Genomic DNA, 18,175 nt, shown 5'->3' with positions numbered 1-18,175 from the left:
TTAAGGTGTTTGTTGGGTTCCTCTCTATTCTTACTTTTCTTGTTTCTGTTGTTGCTACTGTTGCTGCTGCTGTAAAAGTGCAGGATTTACAGCTGGGTACTTTTCTTCAAGCCTATCTGATACGTATAAGCCAATAGCTGAGAATACAAACACAGATCCCGCTATCACCATTCTATTACGAGGGCTGAGAGCTGCAGAGTGTCGTTCAACCTCGCTGACATAATTCTAATACCTTAGCTTACACTTCCAACTATCCCAAACGGGTTTATCATTTTTAATTCCACTATTACGCTTGCTTGACTGTTCCTCTACCATTTCTAGATGGTTGTATTTTGGAGAGCAACGGATTTAACGGCTTGAAGCTAAACTATGATCACCGACATCGAAAACGCTGTTAAAGTTATAAAATCTATCGTACCAGAGAACCTCAGACATCCTGTTATTGGTATCGTATGCGGTAGCGGTTTAGGTACACTCGCAGATGACCTTGATCAGCGTTTCGAGTTGGAATACAATCGTATACCTGGATTTGCAGAGAGTGGTGGTATGTTTCACAAATGTTATTATATTCCTCACTGACATAAAACAGTTAGTGGACACAAATCTAAACTCGCTTTTGGTTTCTTAGGCAAAGAAACTAAAGTACCAGTCGTATGTATGTTGGGTAGAGTGAGTTCAAATGTCTTGAATTGTTTATTTTACTCACAATATTCAGTTTCACATGTACGAAGGTTCGTTGATATGACAAAGACAAACGTATCAGCTGCTCATATGACCCGATAGGATGGTCCTCAACGCAAGTCGTTTTCCCAATTAGAACAATGGCACATATGGGAATAGAAAGTATCATCAGTATGTCCTCAGTATACGCCTTTACCGTGCTAACTCCGAGCTAGTTACAAATGCTGCAGGTTCACTCAACCCTCAAATACCAACTGGAAGCAGTGAGTAACTTAGAATCTATCATACAGTCTTTAATACCTTCCAGTTGTCACCATTCATGATCACATTGCATTCCCTGGTCTCAGTGTGAGTGTAGTTGTCAACAGTGAAAATATTCATCTCATATGATATTTCTAGTCGGATAACCCACTCAAAGGACCATTGGTGCCAATACAAACTGAAGCATTGAAAAGACTAAACCCACAGCCACCTCAACCACCTAGATTCCTTCCACAAAGCGATGCGCACTCATTCGATCTTCGTCTTTTGGCACACAGAGCAGCCCACAAGATTGGTATTGCTAGAGATGCCATAGTAGAGGGTGTTTATTGCTGGGTTACAGGTCCTACTTATGAGACGCCAGCTGAAGGTAGACTCCTCAGACAAGCAGGTGCAGATGTAGTAGGAATGTCAACAATCCCAGAAGTTATCGCAGCTCATCACGCTGGAGTTAAAGTATTGGTTCTTTCACTCGTTACTAACTTTGTCGTAATTCCTGATACTTACCCATCTGCTAAAGCTATTGTTGACGCTGAAATAAACGGAACTGCACCACCTGTTTACAAACCATCAGAAATTGTCAGCCATGTTGAAGTTCTCGAAGAAGGTCAAAAGAGAGCTCAAGATATGCGTAGACTTGTTAGTGAAATTATTGAATCTAGAGCAACAGCGGAGAAATTAGTATAAAACTAACTACCGGATGGAGCAATCAGAAAAGTAGATAAATTATATAGATGCATTATAAAATTGATTTACAAATGATGCTTAAATTACCGCCAATTTCCTTCTACATGCTTGTATGCTTTACTTGGTTTAGAATAGTCACCTCTTCTCCAATGTCTCCATGAACGTAATAGACTTCCTACATATTTTGCTACCTTCTTTTCTGCATATTTCTATTATCTTGTTAGTCTTAGCTCTTGTGGCATGTTCAGAACTCACCTCAAATGTCAATGATGCTATCACATTCACTATTACTACCCCAAGGATTTTCAGGTGATACGACCAAGGGAATTCCATTAACTCTAAGATATCAAATACCGCTCCAGATGGTAAGAACAAGATTATAATTGCGCATGCAAATAATACTACCAAAGTGATCAAAAACAGTATGTTCGTATAAAGTGGTTGACGATATGGTGGTCCAACGCTAAATACTAGGGCTACCAGTACATATTGGAAACATGAAACGATAAAGACTGCACTATTCTCATAATTTCTCGTTTCCAACTTATCAAGGTTGACTTCTGGAGGTTCATACCAAGATTGTTTTCTAACATCAAAGAAAATGAAGAACTGAATAGCCGAGCATATTAAAGTTTGTCCGATGATCGATGTCAGTACTTTCTTGGATACCAAATTAGCCGTTGGTCTCTTAGGATGAATAGATGGATATGGTAAGGTTCTTCCCATTGTGACAGCAATTGGTAAGATAATTGCCAGATCAATAGCTAAGAATTGGAAATCGCCTAAACTAGATGCGAATGAGTATAGTAAAGTGATAGAAGTGAACTGAATAAGTGAATATAGTGCCATATACTTAAAACAGCTAAATGAAGTTACCAAAGCAGATCTACCTTCTTTTAGAACTTCAATGAAGCATCCAATGTCTGGTGTATTTGAAGTGAATGGTGCAGCCACCGAAGCTTCAGCTTCTGACAAAGACAATCCGACATCTGCTGCTTTGAGAGCACCACAATCGTTTGCACCATCACCACAAAATCCTACTGTATAACCAAGTTGTTGTAATCTCTCGACTAACTCGCATTTCTGATCTGGAGACATTCTAGAGAAGATTTGCGACTTCACTAACATTCTTTCCAATGTTTCCAAAGGGGCGAAATCCATCATCCATCTGAAAACATCACCTGTGACAGCCAAATGATAATCTTGATATTCGATATTCAAATCTTGATTTACGTTTTCATCGACTAAGAATGGTCGAAGTGAATAAGAATCTAATTTCAGTTTGTCATCGTCTGCACTAGACCATTCGAGTTGTGCATCTGGGTCTTCAATTGAACCTCTGATGAATGTTGGAATAAAAACATGTCCAGCAACACCAATCAACCCTGATTCACGAGCAACACTAATTGCTGTTCTTGGATTGTCTCCAGTAACCATACGAATTGCTAGATGCGCTTGTCTGAGTGTTGAAATTGCAGGTGTTGTACCTGCTTTTAACTTATTCTCAAAAATAATCAAGCCCAAAAACTGTAATCCGCTTTCAGCTTGTTCACGTTTTAGTCTCTGTGCTTTTATCCAAGTCAAGCCCGGTATAGATTTACCAGCCAATGCTATAACTCTGTAACCATGTTTGGTGTAGTATGAGAGTAGATCCTCGTAATCCTCAGGTAAGGAGTCTTTGTCGCAAATATCTGACATTACTTCAGGTGCACCTTTGACGTACACCTCCATTGACTGTGACTTAAGTCTTTTTACTATGACACTCATTCTCCTGAGACTAGAAACGAAATCAAATGTGCGTATAACTCCCAATTCTAGGAAAGATTTGGATGTTGCACTTGAAAGGTTTTTACCACCAGGTGGTCTCACTATCGTTTGAACTAATGCTGATGGTCTTTTAGGTATTCTGGAAGACTTGCCTTTGCCTTTCTTGTCAGGTTGTTTTTGTGCAGTTTCATTACTTTGATGTTCCGTTGGACGTGAACCGATCTTTCCTTCTTCGAGGGTCCAGCTCGTACTCTCAAACATCTTTATGTCAAGGGGGTCACCAATTACTTGCTCATCAACAAGCTTTAAGCTATGACAAGTAGCTAAGGCGTATAGGAGAGCCTGATTCTCTTTACTATGTGGCATTTCTGTAGCGTACTGGTATAATTCTGAGAATCTATTGGTTGCATCTTCCTTTGATCTTATACCAAGAACATCAAGACCATCTTCAGTCAATGTACCGGTCTTGTCAAAACAAACTACATTGATTTTGCCTCCAACATTGACCCTTGTTGGTGAAATGCAAAATACACCCTTCCTTCTCAATCTACTGATAGCGAATGATGTTCCTATTGACATTGTGGCCGGTAATGCAGGTGGTACAACAACAGTAATAAGATCAAGTGCTCTAATCATGATAGTGTGCCAAGCGATATTGAGTTTGACAAAGTTGACACTAGATGCTAAGAAACCTAAAAATGCGATACCAGCGAGAACACCAATAAATTTCATAGAGTCTCTGTAAAACTTGAACCCCATAGGTTTAGGGAAGAGCATTGAACGAATGAGTGCACCTTTTGTCGTATTGAATCCAGTACGAGTGACTAATGCCAATGCAGGACCTTCTTGACCATTGGGTAAGATGCCTTCACCGCGAACTCTAACAATCTTTGTACCAGAATACACAAAATGACGCGCAAGATTTGGTGAAATATCCGTTGTACCTTTTGGTTCAGTCTTTGCATAAGTACGCAATAACGAATCTGAAATTGGAACTTTGGCGACGGGAACTGATTCTCCAGTAAGCATTGATTCATTGACTATAGCATCACCATTGAGGAGGATAGCATCGCATGGTACCGTATGTAAATTTGGATCTGCAGCATCAAAAATATCACCTGGCTGTAAAGATGTCGAATCTACTACTTGCCCTGACTTATGTTAAAATGTTTTCAATTTCATAATTGAGGCTCACATTCATTGTTAGACTTTAACCATACTGAGCAGGAGTATTTTGACATTTCCTTCATCCGTTTCACAGTCCTCTTTGTCTCGAGAAGTGTACTGATGATTGATGAAATACTAATAACGGCTATACAGAACGCGTAGTAATAGTAATCATCAATACTCCAGAGCACAATTGAAGCAACCTGGAAGACATAAAATGGATGTAAAACCTCGTCGACAAACAGCTGACCCCAAGAACGCTCTTCAATTTCAATCTCATTGAGCCCAAATAGTAATCTGCGCTCTTCGCGTTTTGATTCTGGAAGACCACCCGCGACAGCAGTCTGAGAAATCCAACGTGGATCACGCCAATCTCTGGTTTTTGTCAGATGAGTAAACTGGTAAATCTATTACGCACCTGATCATTCGGAAGACTCCTTGGTCCTCATGTAAAATGAATCTTGTATAACGGTAATCGAAAAATCTCAATATGTCTGCTGACGAAGAGTTGGAAGTGCCCGCAGATTCAACCGTTTCGGTAGTTTTGGTTTTGTTAATAGAAGGTGTGAAGTGCATCGTGTCATGTGGAAATATTGATGAGATTGGATACGGAAATGGCATCGAGTCTATCTTGTATATGTTAACATGCCCAAATTGTGTCTCTACGATGATAGAAGTAGCCTGATTATCACCAGACTCACTAACGAACGGCGCCTCAATGGAGGCCAATCTCAACCATAGTGATGGTATCCAGCGTCCGATAAGAGAGAGTAAACCGAATGTGAGAACGACACCTAAAGACCATAACAAGTGACCAAAAGTAGATCTACGGAAGCCAATGATCAATAAACTAACATCCTCTTCTTGGATGTAGATTTTTTGCCTGGATTGACAACCTTGCTTATCAGATTTAGCGAAGAACTCTAAATCTGGATTTATCGTTTCTTCTTGTGATATCTCCATCGGTATTCTGGTATCTCCAAAGACGGGATCAGGAGCAAAAGTGCCTGTAGGCAAGAAATCATTAGAGCGCCTCCGTCTGCTTGAAGCAACAGATGAAGACTCAGAATCGTTTAAGCTAGCTGCAGCGGATGAAGCCATTTCAGAAGAAATGTCATCATTTTCATCCGAAATCTCCTCATTTGAACTATATCCCCAGTCTGTATCACTTATATGACTACCATCGCTTCCTATGTGGCCAACACTGCTGGTTCTGCTCGCCTGCGGCCGTCTTCTCGTCATTTCTTCGTCATTTTTACTGCCGAAAATAGCAGCAATGCCACTAAACATCCCGGAACCTTTGCTAGCGCTAAGAGGTGGTGAAGAAGTCGTTAATAGAGGACTATTAGAGCTATCGTTACTGTCTCTTCTGGTACGTGATCGTGATGCCGACCTATCGCCTCTTCTATAGAACGGCCTAGTATTATCGGAACCATCTGAGATGGCACTACCAAAGCTGCTCCTGTGCGTGAGACTTGGTCTACGCGAGTGTGAAGATCCGCCCAAACCGTGTCTGAATGAAACGACGGAGGAAGGAATTGAGACGTTATCTGGGCCACCAAAAATACTGCCACTATAACCATCACTGAGATTTTCTAGTTGCGATTCACGCCGTCTATGTGCGATATCGAGACCGACGCTCTCGATTTCCTTATCATCTGCACCCTCAGTATAATCTTGGTGGTTATCATCATACTCCTCTATATCATCTCTCTGTTCTGACGCTAGCGGTGTGTAGAAATCTATTTCGTTGACGTCGCCGTTCTGATCTCGGGATGTCATCGATGGAGTTGGACGTTCAAGTTAAACGTTGAGGATGTTTAGATTTGGAAGATATGCGCAATCTACTAGTCAGATGGTAAGGAGATCTGCTAGATTGAATAACTATCCTTTCTGCTATCGTATGCAGTCTCCACAGAGTGCCAAGTTATCGATAGCTGGTGGTGCTATTGGATTGACTGGTGGATTATTAGCCTTTAATATGCATAACAAGAAAGTTATGTGTGAAGCTAGCCCAGAAGCTTCTGAGATTAAACCTACACCAGTTACGCAATCAGACGAGGATATAGAGGATCTTCCAGAGAGCATTGTCAACTATAGACACCTTGGATTTGGTTCAGGTGAGTGTCTTTAAGGGTTCTTTACTTACCTTACACAACTAATAGTCTGTGGTATCTGTATGTCTACTTTCTCTCTCATATTTTGCTAATAGGCTCAGGCTGTGGTGTATTCCTTAAGAAAGGTGCAAAAATACTTGCTTTCTTCATTGGTGCCGCTTTTGTATTCTTGCAATACATGCGCTCACAAGGTCTCATTGTCGTCAAATGGGACAATATCAGTAGAAGATACAACGCGTCACTCAAGCGCAAAGTTGGAGATAATAGCACATCTGATGGTGTTGCAGTCGCTAGAGTTTGGAACAGACTCGTAGAGTAAGTCTCCCGTATGTCTTATCTCCTCTACTAACATGTAGAAAGCTTCCTCACCGCAGACTTCCAGAGTCGCGCAACATTCATCGCCGGCTTAGGTTTAGGCTTAAGATTAGGTTAATTAGGTTGGGAATTATACTGTACAAAACTAGATTTTCATAAATTATCAAAAGAAGCTAAAGATTTTCATTCCAATACTATCAAATATATCGCCTACTGAGTCAATAAGGGACAAAGCACTGCTTGACTGTCTAATTGGTTTGCCATTTATTACTTTACTCCATGTAGCCTTGCCGTCTATCCAAATTGTCGCGTTTACAGTTGGCATTGAACTCGTCGTGTCAACGTCGAATGTCGTCCATTTGACAAAGCCGTCTGGTAGATATGCCAGCACCCGATCTTCTGGTTTGGATATCGTCACATAGTCTCCATCTTCTACTGTAGTATGTATCAAAGAATCAGGATGAGATAATCTTCCCTTTCCGTCTGATACCAAGTATGGATAGAGATGCTTGAGGTCTTCCTTTCTGACGACGTCTTTTATCCATTCGGTGTGGTCTTGTTTGAATGTTCTTATTGGTACACTGAACTGACTGAGTGGGCTTGTCGAGAACTCGGTGATGGCATCTCTCAATTCAACTGCAGCAGCTTCATGGCGATCTCCAGATAAGATGATGACATTAGGCACGTACTAAAAGATGTCAACAAAGCATAAGATTAGAATAATAACCCACCTGAAGGATGTCTAAGAGCCATTTACGCTCATTCTTGAATCCTGCCCATGTATCGAGATGTCCATCAACGCCTTTCCAAAGCTGCGTTAATGGAACTGATGAACTGATGAACTTAAAGGTAGCCGTGTTGTTTACCTCACTAAGCCATTCCAGGAGAGCAATCTTTTGAGTTTCGCCCAACATAGTCTTCTCTGGACCGTCATCTTCTTGATTAGCAGATCTATGAGCGCGTGTGTCTAATGTGAAGAATGCTACATCACCATAATCAAATGAGAAATAACTATGATTTGGTGTGAGAGCATCAGGATTACCCGCTGAGTTGTAAGCTTTCCAAGCGATCATTGCCTCTCTATATGGAGATACGTTTAAGTTGTCCTGACCTGCATAGTTGTTTGCAATTTCATGATCATCATACATATGATAGAATGGTAATTGCTCGTAAACTTTCCTAAACGAATCTGAAGACATAGTTTGACGATATTTTCTCCAGTAATTTTCAGGCGATGTACCAATACTGAGCGGAATATCCGCGTAGATGAAATCACCGAGAAAAATCATGAAATCCATTGTATGTTTCTTAATGTGTTCAGCAAGAAGGTCGAATCCTGGTATTCTAAAGTGACCTGCTGGTCTATATGGGAAACCTAAAGTAACGCAAGACCCAGAAACGAATGATAGTTTAGTACCACCATTACCGCCCCACATGGAAGCCTTGATTGAAGTCAACTTTGGATCCGGGGATGTTCTTAATGGCAATGTCTCAGGAATTCCAGGTATACGCTTTCCATCGAGATATACTACGCTGTAATCGTAATCATTTGATGGCCAGAGGTTCTCTAACGTAACAGCGTCCATCCAATCGGATTCAGGTGAAGCTCCTGCGAAAGTCGGACCATCCAACCAAGAATTTTCACTGTCTCGGGTTTTGTATATAACTCTAGCAAGTGGTTCATGATCAGTACCATCGTAGGAATCTTGAGATACCCAGTTTGGTGGTGGGACGCGTGCTACTACCTTTGCAGACACATCTGTCACATGACCTAGTCTAGCAAATGCTACATTCGAAGCTGGAAGTAAAAGTAGAGGTGACCATAAGAAATCCTGAGTCATTGCAAATATAATAGTGTTTACGATAAAGTTAGCCCAATTATATTGATTGTCATTCGACGGAATACCAAACAAGAGAGCTTTAACCGGACTACTGCTAAATGAGCGTGTGTTCTTTGATTTTAAAAAGCAAATAATATAAGCTGGGTAAAGGAGTGTAATTGCGTATACGAATATCCTGCCTGGTATCTGTTTACGCGTCAGTTTCAGTTTATGAGCAATAAAAATAACAGCCATACGAGTCGTAAGAACGCGTAAGATATTAATCTAAGTAAAGTGGATAATATTCCGGTAGAAATCTTTAATTTTTCTAGATTTTTCAGATCCTCCAGTTTAATCATCTTGGTGGCTGAACTTAAAGAAGAACATCGAACTACAAAAATGGCATTTACGTTGACTAGCAGAGTTGGATTACAAAACGGAAAGGATATTCCTGTCCTTGGATTTGGTACCTATGAGAGCAGTACAGAGGAGGCTTATACGTCAGTAAAGCAAGCATTAGAAGCTGGATATAGGCATATCGTGAGTCGATAACACATCCATATCATTATCATCTAATGCATCACAGGATACAGCAGAGTGTGAGTAACTTAATCGCTATTTACTTAGAGTATTTAAATGTTATAGGGTACGAAAACGAGGAAGCATGCGGAAGGGCTATCAATGACTTCATGAAGGAATCAAATACTCCACGCAATGAAATATTCTACACTACAAAGTTGATGGCTAACAATGGCCTTGAACATGCCCGAAAAGCAATCCGTGAGAGCGTTAGATTGAGTGGATTGGGATACCTTGATCTATACTTAATTCATGGTCCATATCCATCCAAGGAGGCTAGATTGGCATCCTGGAAGGCCATAGAGGAGGCAATCGACGAAGGTCTTATCAAGTCTGCCGGTGTATCCAACTACGGTGTAAGACATCTTGAAGAACTCTATGAAACATCACCAAGGTACCCAGTTACGGTAAATCAACTCGATTTACATCCATTCATGCAACGCAGTGAGGATGTTGAATATAACAAAAGACGTGGTATAGTACTCGAGGCCTGGGGACCACTCGCTCGTGCTATGCGTTTCAATAACCCAGTTCTTAAGAGAATTAGCGAAAGCCATTCCAAATCTCCAGCACAGGTTTTACTCCGTTGGTCAATCCAGAAAGGATACGTTCCACTTCCAAAATCAGTAAAGAAAGAGCGTCTTGCTGCAAACAAAGAAATTTTTGACTTTGAATTATCAAATGATGATATGAATAACTTGGATCAGTTAGATGAATACCTCGTCACAGATTGGGATCCAATTGGAGATGCATCCGTTTAAGAAAACTATTGTATAAATCTAAAATATATGTGCTTACAACAAGTAAAAATATATAAAATTATGTGAATTGTTTCCAAATAAAACGTTATAAATTGTTAAATGATGGTTTTGTATGACCGTAAGTGACGTTAGGGATGGCGTTAGTTGCAGAATTTTGTGTATTTTGAGGAGGATGTACATCAGCCACTCCATGGTTAGGCGTAGTTGCATTACCACCACCTGATGATCCAACAGGATGGAAATTTTGCATCAAAACATCCCACGCGTTGAGATCAAAAAAGGCATGATGGGGTGTACTATCATCAATGACTGAGCTATAAATAGGCTGGTTTGGATAAGAGGGAGTTTGGCCGATTTGGAAAGGTGATTGAACTGACTCGAGATCATCTCTATTTGTGGATAAAGCTGCATATGACATAACACCATTCTGAGCTCCTGCCGCGTATGGTGGCTGTTGTTGTTGTGATTCTACTACACCAGTGAATGTCGATTGATTTTGGTTGAAACCACCGCTCGAATCGCTCCTCTTATCCTCAGAGTAACGCAATTGGGATGTATTTCTACGCATTCTCGATCCATCTGGTTCGGAAACAGATTGAGTACCTGATTTAGCTCTTGTCGCAGATTTGTTGAGTATGTGTATAATCTGTTCCACTTGTTAGTATTTGTGATCGAACACAAATGAACCTACATCAGTAAGTTTATTACGCCAGGTGATTGCGTCATCTCCTCCGCCTCCTCTTTGCCATTGCTCGAGGATCTCGACGACCTTATGCAAACTGTCCAAAGCTCGCTCATCTTGTAGTCTAACCCAGGTATGGTGTTGGATTAGAGCGCAAGAACATAGGCAGTACACGGCAATAAACCAGCTAGATAGGCGTTAGTCGCTATCTTGAAAATATCTAATACCCACTGATCCATAATTTTCTGATTCTGGTAAACCCAGTCTATACATTCAGTAGAAGCTATGTATACCTTATTCCAACGTGTTTCATCAAGCGTGTGTTTCAGCTCATCGGACACTATCATTGTTAGTTAGCGATGGGTTATCCGAGTCTCGACATGACACTCACTCTCATTCTCTGAAGCGCGCATCATTGGTCTGAAGAGTAAGAGACAGAGCGTAACATAAGCCATTTGTAAAACGCCTAAAAAGTTTAGGAGATATAGCATTTGTAAAATAAAACTTACCAGCTTGAGGACTTGATGAACTACCTGTGAACTTAAGATTGTTAGGAAGATCTTCCCTCCAGTGTTCTATATCAGCGGCAAGACTGAAAAGCTGTTCATCAGTAACGAGCCGCAATCCAACAGCACTGTAAAGTGTTTGAAGAATACGCCCTAATAAAACAGAATTTTTCACCATCTCGACGAAAAATGAATAAGGTTTGTTTTCATCTTCTTTAATTATTGGTTTGACATCTTCACTTTGTTCATCTTTGTAGAACTCAAAAGGAGAGGGTAAGAGAACATCGCAATCAACAAGATTGATAGTCATTGGTAATCCATGAGCACATGATGCCCATCTGTCCATTATGACGACTGCTGCCCATACTCTCCTTCTGCGGTTTGATTCCCACTGTGTACATTCATTCGATTCCTTGTGTAATCCCAAATCATGTGCCATACGGATAGCTGCACCACTCCTGAGCCAGATTGAGCTACCTGAGGATCCCAAGGCCGTCGAATGAGCATCTGTGTTGAGTGAGCAAATAAGCAATGCTTGGATTGTAACAAGAGAAGAACGTGAAAGTGTAGAGCCAGCTAATGAATCGTTGAGGGCTGATCGACAAACGTTCAATGTTTCTAGGGGTACTTGACGACCGGTTGCTGCTATAACGCAACAAGCTTTTAATAGCAAGGGATGAGGATGGCTGTAAAATTCCTCACTTGTGAGAACTGGAAATATTGGAGCTATTTCACTGAAGTAGATATCTAGTAACATCTGCTTAGTTTCTTCGTCTAATGGTAAATCATTAGTTTGTCGTGTTTGTGAAATTTCCTTTTGTATCGTTGGTGGTTTTTGAATTCTGTCATGCGAACTTCCCGGTCTATTTTGCATTTGGTGTATCCAACCATCTCCATTCGGAGTCAGACTGCTTTTCTGATGATAACGATCGTCTACGTCTTTCAGGTTGCGCTCTACAGATGTAGGAAGTTGCGCCTGAGAGTGTACCAGATAAGATATAGACGTTGGACCCAGCATTCTTGATTCAGAGTTCAACGGTGGTAATTTCATATTTTCGCGACCACTGGTGTTGTTAGTAAATCAAATAAAATATAATACACACCCACATTGGTGGAAGTCTTATCGGGAAGCCAGAAGGCGGTGGTGGTGCGCTTGGGACGCTGATGTTAACACCTGAAGGTGGAACGTCCATTGGAACAGAAAGTTGACGGAGCGGTTGCGGCTGTGGTAAACGCTGTGGTGGTTGTGGTTGTGGTTGTAGTTGAGGTTGAGGTTGAGGTTGTGATGGTGGTTGCAGTGGTGGTGGTTGTGGTTGCGGTTGCGACTGTGATTGTGATTGCGGCTGTGGCTGTGCTTGCAGTATAGGTGTAGTTTCAGGTGCATATGCCGAGCTTGAGCGTTTCTTGAATCGTGTCTCAGAAATAGGAAGGTTGCTGGTACATGGTAGACCATTATGTTTGCAATGTTTACAGCAAGGCGGGTCTAATAACGTATTAGAAAGTTAAGTTCTTCAATTATAAACACACCTTCATCAGGTAAGAAGTCACATCTAATTTTCCGAGATCTGGAGGAGTGAAACGTTAGTTTTAAAAATGCCGAACGGACGAGTGTGACATACCTGCAGCTATCGCAACTTCTGGCGGTTCTCTGCCGCTTCTTTATTGGCTGCCCAGTCTGTTGATCAACGGCAGAGCTATCCGGGGAAGCATCAGTCTGAGATTTACGCTTGGGCTTTTTCTGTGAATATTGCGCAGGTTTTGGCTGCTGTGAGCTAAATTCAGGTGGTGGATGATCGTGTAGGTGTCTATATATTGGTGGTACCCTTTCTGCGCTATTTTGAGAGTAACTGGCTGATGGACCAACGAAAGTTTGTAGCGTTGGATGTGATGCCATCGGTGGTAGATAAATACCCGGTTTATTCGTTGATATATGACCATTCTGCTCTGGCTTACGATCGTCCATGATCGATTGAGAAGAAGATGTGAATAGAGATGTATAAGTGATATAATATCTTGTTATTCAAATTACAATAAATAAAATAATATATTCTCTATAACAGTTTATAAGTTTGTAATTCGGAATGAACGCATAAATTCGCCGCAATCTAGTCGCTTAATATCGCAGAACTGATAATGTTACATATATATTTGTAATCTCAAGGTTAATGCGCATGTAAGCCGATAGTTTGCCCTTACACCTTTAATGCCGAGAACGGAAGGGAAGGCCCCAGTTTTTCTGATGTGAAGAAAAGGTAATAAATTATATTCCAGCTGCAGCTGAAGTGTTTTCAATCATTTTAGGTAACACTAGGTTCTTTAGTTTTTCAGCTTCGATGAGAATCAAACGTCCACGAATGTCTGCACCAAAAGCGTCCTGCTCTCTCGTAACAACATTTTTATACTGATAGTCAGCGACCAATTCAGTGAACTGGTATTGTTAGAGATGTCTTCTGGTATATATATACTCACATCTTGTGTGATATCATCCTCTGGATGAAATGTTTGCAACTTTGAGTTGTTTCCGCCGCGTTGCTTCTTTGTTGGACCTTGATCATCCATCTCTACGTCATTATCAGACTCAATGTAGGTTCGAGCGGGGATCAGATAATGAGTGAAGTTGTATGCTTGGCCCTTTGTATTCTTAGACAGTTCCAGATAATGTATACATGGTAATACTTACAGATTTGCTAGCAGATTCTAGTTCTTCTAACAAGAATCTCAACATATGCGGCATCAAAACAACTGGCATATTGACTAATCTCTCACCAAGGAGCAAACCAACTTGGCTGCTACTTTCACCACTGAGTAACTGATTAAGGGTGTTGTAAAGTGATTGGTTGCTAGCTGATTTCGCTCTATTGAGAAGATAGTTTGACAAGTTGGATACGCAACCAATTGAGTTGTTAGAGTTTAAGTTAACAGCTGTTAAGAACGCATAAGGGTCTGACTCCTTGCCGTCAACTTTTATTGTTGTACCAACTCCAGATTGTGAGAGAATTAAATCGGTTAAAGTGTGTAATTCTAAATCTTGACTATCAGAGTGAAATAATTGAACCAAAAGATGCTTAACAGCGTGATAATCTATCTCATCAATGTTGAAAAAGTCAAAATCTACGTTAACCTGATGTTTACTTAGAGATAATGGCAACGATTTAGATATAGATACTAACAATTTCATTATCCTCATCATCTTCTACAGTTTTACGCTTAGTTGTAGCTTTAATCGGCTGCTGTAAACTCATCACTCTTGATTTCTGACAACGAAGAGATGGCTACCAACATTGTGAGTAAAATAACAATAAAGATTAAAAAATTAAACTATCTAGACATTCCACGAAGGTATTTCTTCTATTATTTAGTTATTTCTCCTCTAACACTCCTGTAGGCACCGTCAGCCAACAAGAAAGACAAGAATTGCTCGGACAAAAGGGATTAACAATCTGGTTAACAGGTTTATCCGCTTCTGGAAAGGTAGCTATTAGATATCTATCCTATTGCATTTATTAACTTCTCAGTCTACTATCGCTACCGCCCTCGAACAACATCTTCTCCATTTACGCAAGTCTGCATTCAGGTTAGACGGAGACAACATCCGCTTTGGATTGAACAAGGATTTAGGATTCTCCGAAAAGGATAGAGAAGAAAATATCAGAAGAATTGGTGAAGTTTCAAAGTTGTTCGCTTCCTCTGCAGCATTAACGATCACGTCATTCATCTCACCATACAAGAAGGACAGAGACTTTGCTAGAGAGTTGCACAATCAACAATCTTTGCCTTTCATTGAAGTTTACGTAGACGCACCACTTTCTGTCGTCGAACAAAGAGATCCAAAAGGTCTCTACAAAAAGGCAAGATCAGGTGAAATTAAAGAATTTACAGGTATAACTGCACCATATGAAGCACCTGAGAAGCCTGAAATTCACATCAAGACTGATGAGAATGACGTTCAAGCTTCTGTCAAGATTATCACCGAGTACCTCGTAAAGAATGGCTACTTAAGCGCTTAAAATCTAGTCATCTTCAATATTTAGCTCTTTATAGATGTCCCTTATTGATCGACCCTCTCTGTCTGCTATTTTACCAATAGCCATCTTGGTTTTCGAGTTTGAGTATAAAACACGCGTATTTAGTGATGAACCCACCTGTGCTATATCTTTGAAGTAGTTATATTCCTCTAGTTTATTCATATATTCTTTACGTATCCTCTCTGCTTCATCTGCACCTCTGCACTATGATAAGCGTATAATGTGAGAAATAGAATTTTTATACCCCAGTTCTGCCTCCAAATTTGCTATACTAGCTTTCAATTCCTCTTGGGACATTTCTTCTGCATTTTTCACGTTCTCTGCCATCGTAGTTCCTTATCAGAAGACTATCATCAACTCAGAATGGTGAATAGTAAATAAAGGAACACTTGCACACATCTAACAATCACGATAGGTAGGAAGTTCTATGAGAAACGCCATTAGGCGTCGGAACCACAAAGAGCGTTCACAACCTTTGAATCGACAGAAGTTGGGATTCTTAGAGAAGCATAAGGATTATGTCAAAAGAGCTAGAGATTATCACAGCAAGCAAGATAGATTGAAGAAACTTAGAGAGAAAGCAGAATTAAGGAATAAAGACGAATTTTACTTTGGTATGGTTGGAAAGAAGACCCAGGTAGGTGTGACTACTTGGATGAGAGGTTTATAATCTAATACACTCTCTCAGAAAGGTCAACACTTTCAGGATAGAGGAAATACTCCACTTCCTAATGATTTGATTAGAGTTCTGAAGACACAGGATACTGGATATATACACATGCAACGTGCAATCAATAATAAAGTTAGTTATACTTGTTTATATAGCATCCCTCTAACCCTTCTCAGAGGATAGACAAATTGAAGTCGAACCTTAGTAGCTTAACCAATATTAAAGAACTAGCCGATGAAGAGCGCAGGTTTGATTTAGGTATCGATGAATATCAAGAGTTTGCGCTTAAAGCAGCTAGTTTGATACCATCAGATGAACCAAAGAACTCACGAAGACGATCAAGGAGTGATTGGAAATCACACATCGTTTTTGCAGATCCTAATGAGCGTGGGTCTGATCTTTTTGCAGAGGTTCATCATCTTACAATATATTTAGCAAACGTAGAAGATAATCAGGATACTCAAGAAGAGGCAGCTGACAATGATGAAGATGAGACAGTTGACTTGGGATGGAAAGAAAGTAAGAAGGACAGAAAGCGCGCTTCTAAAGCCGCAGCCACTGTCACAGTGGAAGAAGATAAAGACGCAATTGATGGAAATGACGCTTTCGATGATGAAGTAGTAGGAGAGGTGTGTGTACTCACCTTCTATTATACTCGCTAACAAAGTCTCAGACACAGCTCAAAAAGACCCTAAATGAACTTACCCAGAGGACGTTTAGACAGGATGCTCTCGACAGGGCCGCGAGAGAATTGGAACTCACGAAGGCACTTATGGGCAAGGGTGCCAAACAGAAGCTAGAGAAAGGCCAGAAGACTAGGATCGAAGACGGTGAACAGGAAGACCGTGAAGGTAAAGCTCGCGTATTCAAGTGGAGAGCAGAGAGAAAGAAGTAGTTATATAGAAGTCCTAATGCATAAATTATTTCTATGGTCTAAAATTACAGTGTTTTTATGTGTATTTAGTTGCTGGTCTCTACTTTCTTTGAGATTTTATCTATAATTTCCAAATAAGCAGTAGTAGCAGGTGAATCCGGATATTCTTCGAGGAAGTTTAAACCAAAATCAGCACTCTGTCCTATACGAGGATCTAATGGAACTTTTCCGAGTAAATCTAAACCTAACTCCTCGGCTAAGGCTTGTGCACCACCTGTACTAGCCGCGAAGATCTCACTTTCGCCATGGCAACTTGGACAAACGAATCCAGACATGTTCTCAACGATACCAAGTATAGGTATGTTTGTTTTCCTGCAAAAATCGATCTCCTTTCTGACATCTTGGAGAGCGACTTCTTGAGGTGTTGTAATGAGTACTGCGCCATTGATACCAGATTCTTTTAAGTAGTTGACGCAGGATAGATGCTCATCAGATGTACCAGGTGGTGTATCAATTAGCAAATAGTCGAGGTTTGTACCCCAATCGACATCTTTGAGAAATTGTTTGATGAGGCCATTCTTCTTTGGACCTCTCCATATAACAGCATTCGTATCACTTGGTAATAAAAAGCCTATGGACATAACTCCGAGATTATCCTGTACGTAAACTGGTGACCAACCGCTCGCACTTTGATGTATCGACTCTCCTACGAGACCCATAACTGTTGGTATAGATGGACCACAAATATCGACGTCCATAATGCCAACTTCTTTGGTATCATCACCTGACATCGCCCAAGCGAGTTGTGAAGTAAAGGTGGACTTTCCGACGCCACCTTTGCCAGATAATACCATTACTTTGTGCTTTACAGTGCTCATACGTTCCCTAATTGCAGGTAAATCAGGATCTGGACCTTTAGGTGCTGTGGCACAAGTGGATTGGTTTGGACATCCCTCACAAGCGGATGCTTTTCCAGCGTTATCTGATTCTGTACCAGGACAATGTTCAGGTGCGTTGTCTGGTTGATCGTACTTTGGATTTTCTATCGTCGTTGTCGTCGTCGAGGTGATTGACATGATGATAGTAAAGAAGATAAGTGAGATTGAGTCTGAATCTGAGTTTATGTAAATTTGTAATGTATCTTATGTAAAATATTTGCTTATCTACTTATTTGCTTACGTTCAAGCATAAAAATATAGCTGCCTGCTTAGTAAGAAGGAGAACAAACAGTCGTCTAAAGAATAAACCGTAGATTGGCTACTT

The 18,175-nt window shown here is 40.6% G+C and overlaps 11 protein-coding genes across 11 annotated transcripts; 5 read left to right on the top strand and 6 right to left on the bottom strand.

Annotated features, from left to right (window-relative positions):
• Positions 1 to 54: 54 nt before the first annotated feature.
• On the bottom strand, positions 55 to 315 carry WALSEDRAFT_65588 (hypothetical protein; the record flags this gene model as incomplete). Its single annotated transcript, XM_006959660.1, has 2 exons — positions 55 to 191; positions 243 to 315. 2 exons carry the CDS (start codon positions 313 to 315, stop codon positions 55 to 57), a joined length of 210 nt encoding a protein of 69 aa, XP_006959722.1.
• On the bottom strand, positions 74 to 9,111 carry WALSEDRAFT_33470 (hypothetical protein). Its single transcript, XM_006959656.1, has 15 exons — positions 9,073 to 9,111; positions 7,727 to 9,022; positions 7,041 to 7,683; positions 6,782 to 6,995; positions 6,729 to 6,740; positions 4,985 to 6,683; positions 4,592 to 4,941; positions 1,885 to 4,547; positions 1,081 to 1,838; positions 989 to 1,029; positions 897 to 944; positions 784 to 852; positions 716 to 731; positions 590 to 669; positions 74 to 544 (listed from the first exon to the last, which is right to left on the bottom strand). The coding sequence occupies exons 6-9, from the start codon at positions 6,343 to 6,345 to the stop codon at positions 1,713 to 1,715; spliced, it is 4,500 nt and encodes a 1,499-aa protein (XP_006959718.1). The 5' UTR covers positions 6,346 to 6,683; positions 6,729 to 6,740; positions 6,782 to 6,995; positions 7,041 to 7,683; positions 7,727 to 9,022; positions 9,073 to 9,111; the 3' UTR covers positions 74 to 544; positions 590 to 669; positions 716 to 731; positions 784 to 852; positions 897 to 944; positions 989 to 1,029; positions 1,081 to 1,712.
• Positions 370 to 1,629, top strand: WALSEDRAFT_65587 (inosine guanosine and; the record flags this gene model as incomplete). The annotated part of the gene is made up of 7 exons (XM_006959659.1): positions 370 to 544; positions 590 to 669; positions 716 to 731; positions 784 to 852; positions 897 to 944; positions 989 to 1,029; positions 1,081 to 1,629. The coding sequence occupies 7 exons, from the start codon at positions 370 to 372 to the stop codon at positions 1,627 to 1,629; spliced, it is 978 nt and encodes a 325-aa protein (XP_006959721.1).
• On the top strand, positions 6,745 to 7,113 carry WALSEDRAFT_20975 (hypothetical protein; the record flags this gene model as incomplete). Its single annotated transcript, XM_006959658.1, has 2 exons — positions 6,745 to 6,995; positions 7,041 to 7,113. Coding segments are annotated over 2 exons (324 nt in total), but the record flags the coding sequence as incomplete, so codon positions are not given.
• WALSEDRAFT_52273 (Metallo-dependent phosphatase) lies at positions 7,159 to 8,431 on the bottom strand (the record flags this gene model as incomplete). The annotated part of the gene is made up of 2 exons (XM_006959657.1): positions 7,159 to 7,683; positions 7,727 to 8,431. 2 exons carry the CDS (start codon positions 8,429 to 8,431, stop codon positions 7,159 to 7,161), a joined length of 1,230 nt encoding a protein of 409 aa, XP_006959719.1.
• An 84-nt stretch (positions 9,112 to 9,195) lies between the features above and the next one.
• WALSEDRAFT_61065 (putative aldo-keto reductase) lies at positions 9,196 to 10,213 on the top strand. Its single transcript, XM_006959655.1, has 3 exons — positions 9,196 to 9,355; positions 9,402 to 9,414; positions 9,461 to 10,213. Exons 1-3 carry the CDS (start codon positions 9,215 to 9,217, stop codon positions 10,153 to 10,155), a joined length of 849 nt encoding a protein of 282 aa, XP_006959717.1. The 5' UTR covers positions 9,196 to 9,214; the 3' UTR covers positions 10,156 to 10,213.
• On the bottom strand, positions 10,192 to 13,306 carry WALSEDRAFT_69992 (hypothetical protein; the record flags this gene model as incomplete). Its single annotated transcript, XM_006959654.1, has 8 exons — positions 10,192 to 10,801; positions 10,847 to 11,024; positions 11,069 to 11,177; positions 11,229 to 11,303; positions 11,347 to 12,407; positions 12,451 to 12,826; positions 12,871 to 12,908; positions 12,963 to 13,306. The coding sequence occupies 8 exons, from the start codon at positions 13,304 to 13,306 to the stop codon at positions 10,241 to 10,243; spliced, it is 2,742 nt and encodes a 913-aa protein (XP_006959716.1). The 3' UTR covers positions 10,192 to 10,240.
• A 282-nt stretch (positions 13,307 to 13,588) lies between these two features.
• On the bottom strand, positions 13,589 to 14,721 carry WALSEDRAFT_61063 (hypothetical protein). Its single transcript, XM_006959653.1, has 4 exons — positions 14,514 to 14,721; positions 14,024 to 14,464; positions 13,813 to 13,974; positions 13,589 to 13,771 (listed from the first exon to the last, which is right to left on the bottom strand). The coding sequence occupies exons 1-4, from the start codon at positions 14,583 to 14,585 to the stop codon at positions 13,604 to 13,606; spliced, it is 843 nt and encodes a 280-aa protein (XP_006959715.1). The 5' UTR covers positions 14,586 to 14,721; the 3' UTR covers positions 13,589 to 13,603.
• On the top strand, positions 14,604 to 15,490 carry WALSEDRAFT_61062 (adenylylsulfate kinase). Its single transcript, XM_006959652.1, has 4 exons — positions 14,604 to 14,626; positions 14,670 to 14,682; positions 14,729 to 14,814; positions 14,859 to 15,490. Exons 1-4 carry the CDS (start codon positions 14,612 to 14,614, stop codon positions 15,348 to 15,350), a joined length of 606 nt encoding a protein of 201 aa, XP_006959714.1. The 5' UTR covers positions 14,604 to 14,611; the 3' UTR covers positions 15,351 to 15,490.
• A 293-nt stretch (positions 15,491 to 15,783) lies between these two features.
• Positions 15,784 to 16,978, top strand: WALSEDRAFT_61061 (u3 small nucleolar RNA-associated protein 11). The gene is made up of 5 exons (XM_006959651.1): positions 15,784 to 16,005; positions 16,057 to 16,170; positions 16,215 to 16,425; positions 16,474 to 16,667; positions 16,712 to 16,978. The coding sequence occupies exons 1-5, from the start codon at positions 15,796 to 15,798 to the stop codon at positions 16,931 to 16,933; spliced, it is 951 nt and encodes a 316-aa protein (XP_006959713.1). The 5' UTR covers positions 15,784 to 15,795; the 3' UTR covers positions 16,934 to 16,978.
• On the bottom strand, positions 16,947 to 17,988 carry WALSEDRAFT_40194 (cytosolic Fe-S cluster assembly factor nubp1-A; the record flags this gene model as incomplete). The annotated part of the gene is made up of 1 exon (XM_006959650.1): positions 16,947 to 17,988. One exon carries the CDS (start codon positions 17,986 to 17,988, stop codon positions 16,999 to 17,001), a length of 990 nt encoding a protein of 329 aa, XP_006959712.1. The 3' UTR covers positions 16,947 to 16,998.
• Positions 17,989 to 18,175: the final 187 nt, after the last annotated feature.

Source organism: Wallemia mellicola, assembly GCF_000263375.1.
Source record: "Wallemia mellicola CBS 633.66 unplaced genomic scaffold WALSEscaffold_19, whole genome shotgun sequence".
NCBI classification, from domain to species: domain Eukaryota; kingdom Fungi; phylum Basidiomycota; class Wallemiomycetes; order Wallemiales; family Wallemiaceae; genus Wallemia; species Wallemia mellicola.
Note: the sequence above shows the minus strand (reverse complement) of the source record. Positions and strands in the feature narration are given on the sequence as shown.

Coding starts and splice junctions, on each gene's coding strand:
- WALSEDRAFT_61063 (XM_006959653.1), bottom strand. CDS start 14,585: ATGAGTTTACAGCAGCCGATTAAAGCTACAACTAAGCGTAAAACTGTA. Junction 14,465..14,513: donor ATGATGAGGATAATGAAATT/GTTAGTATCTAT, acceptor AGTAAACATCAG/GTTAACGTAGATTTTGACTT. Junction 13,975..14,023: donor TAGAATCTGCTAGCAAATCT/GTAAGTATTACC, acceptor AAGAATACAAAG/GGCCAAGCATACAACTTCAC.
- WALSEDRAFT_33470 (XM_006959656.1), bottom strand. CDS start 6,345: ATGACATCCCGAGATCAGAACGGCGACGTCAACGAAATAGATTTCTAC. Junction 4,942..4,984: donor CAAGGAGTCTTCCGAATGAT/CAGGTGCGTAAT, acceptor TCTGACAAAAAC/CAGAGATTGGCGTGATCCAC. Junction 4,548..4,591: donor GTTAAAGTCTAACAATGAAT/GTGAGCCTCAAT, acceptor AACATAAGTCAG/GGCAAGTAGTAGATTCGACA.
- WALSEDRAFT_61062 (XM_006959652.1), top strand. Junction 14,815..14,858: donor GTTTATCCGCTTCTGGAAAG/GTAGCTATTAGA, acceptor TTAACTTCTCAG/TCTACTATCGCTACCGCCCT.
- WALSEDRAFT_61065 (XM_006959655.1), top strand. CDS start 9,215: ATGGCATTTACGTTGACTAGCAGAGTTGGATTACAAAACGGAAAGGAT.
- WALSEDRAFT_61061 (XM_006959651.1), top strand. CDS start 15,796: ATGAGAAACGCCATTAGGCGTCGGAACCACAAAGAGCGTTCACAACCT. Junction 16,006..16,056: donor TGGTTGGAAAGAAGACCCAG/GTAGGTGTGACT, acceptor ACACTCTCTCAG/AAAGGTCAACACTTTCAGGA. Junction 16,171..16,214: donor AACGTGCAATCAATAATAAA/GTTAGTTATACT, acceptor AACCCTTCTCAG/AGGATAGACAAATTGAAGTC.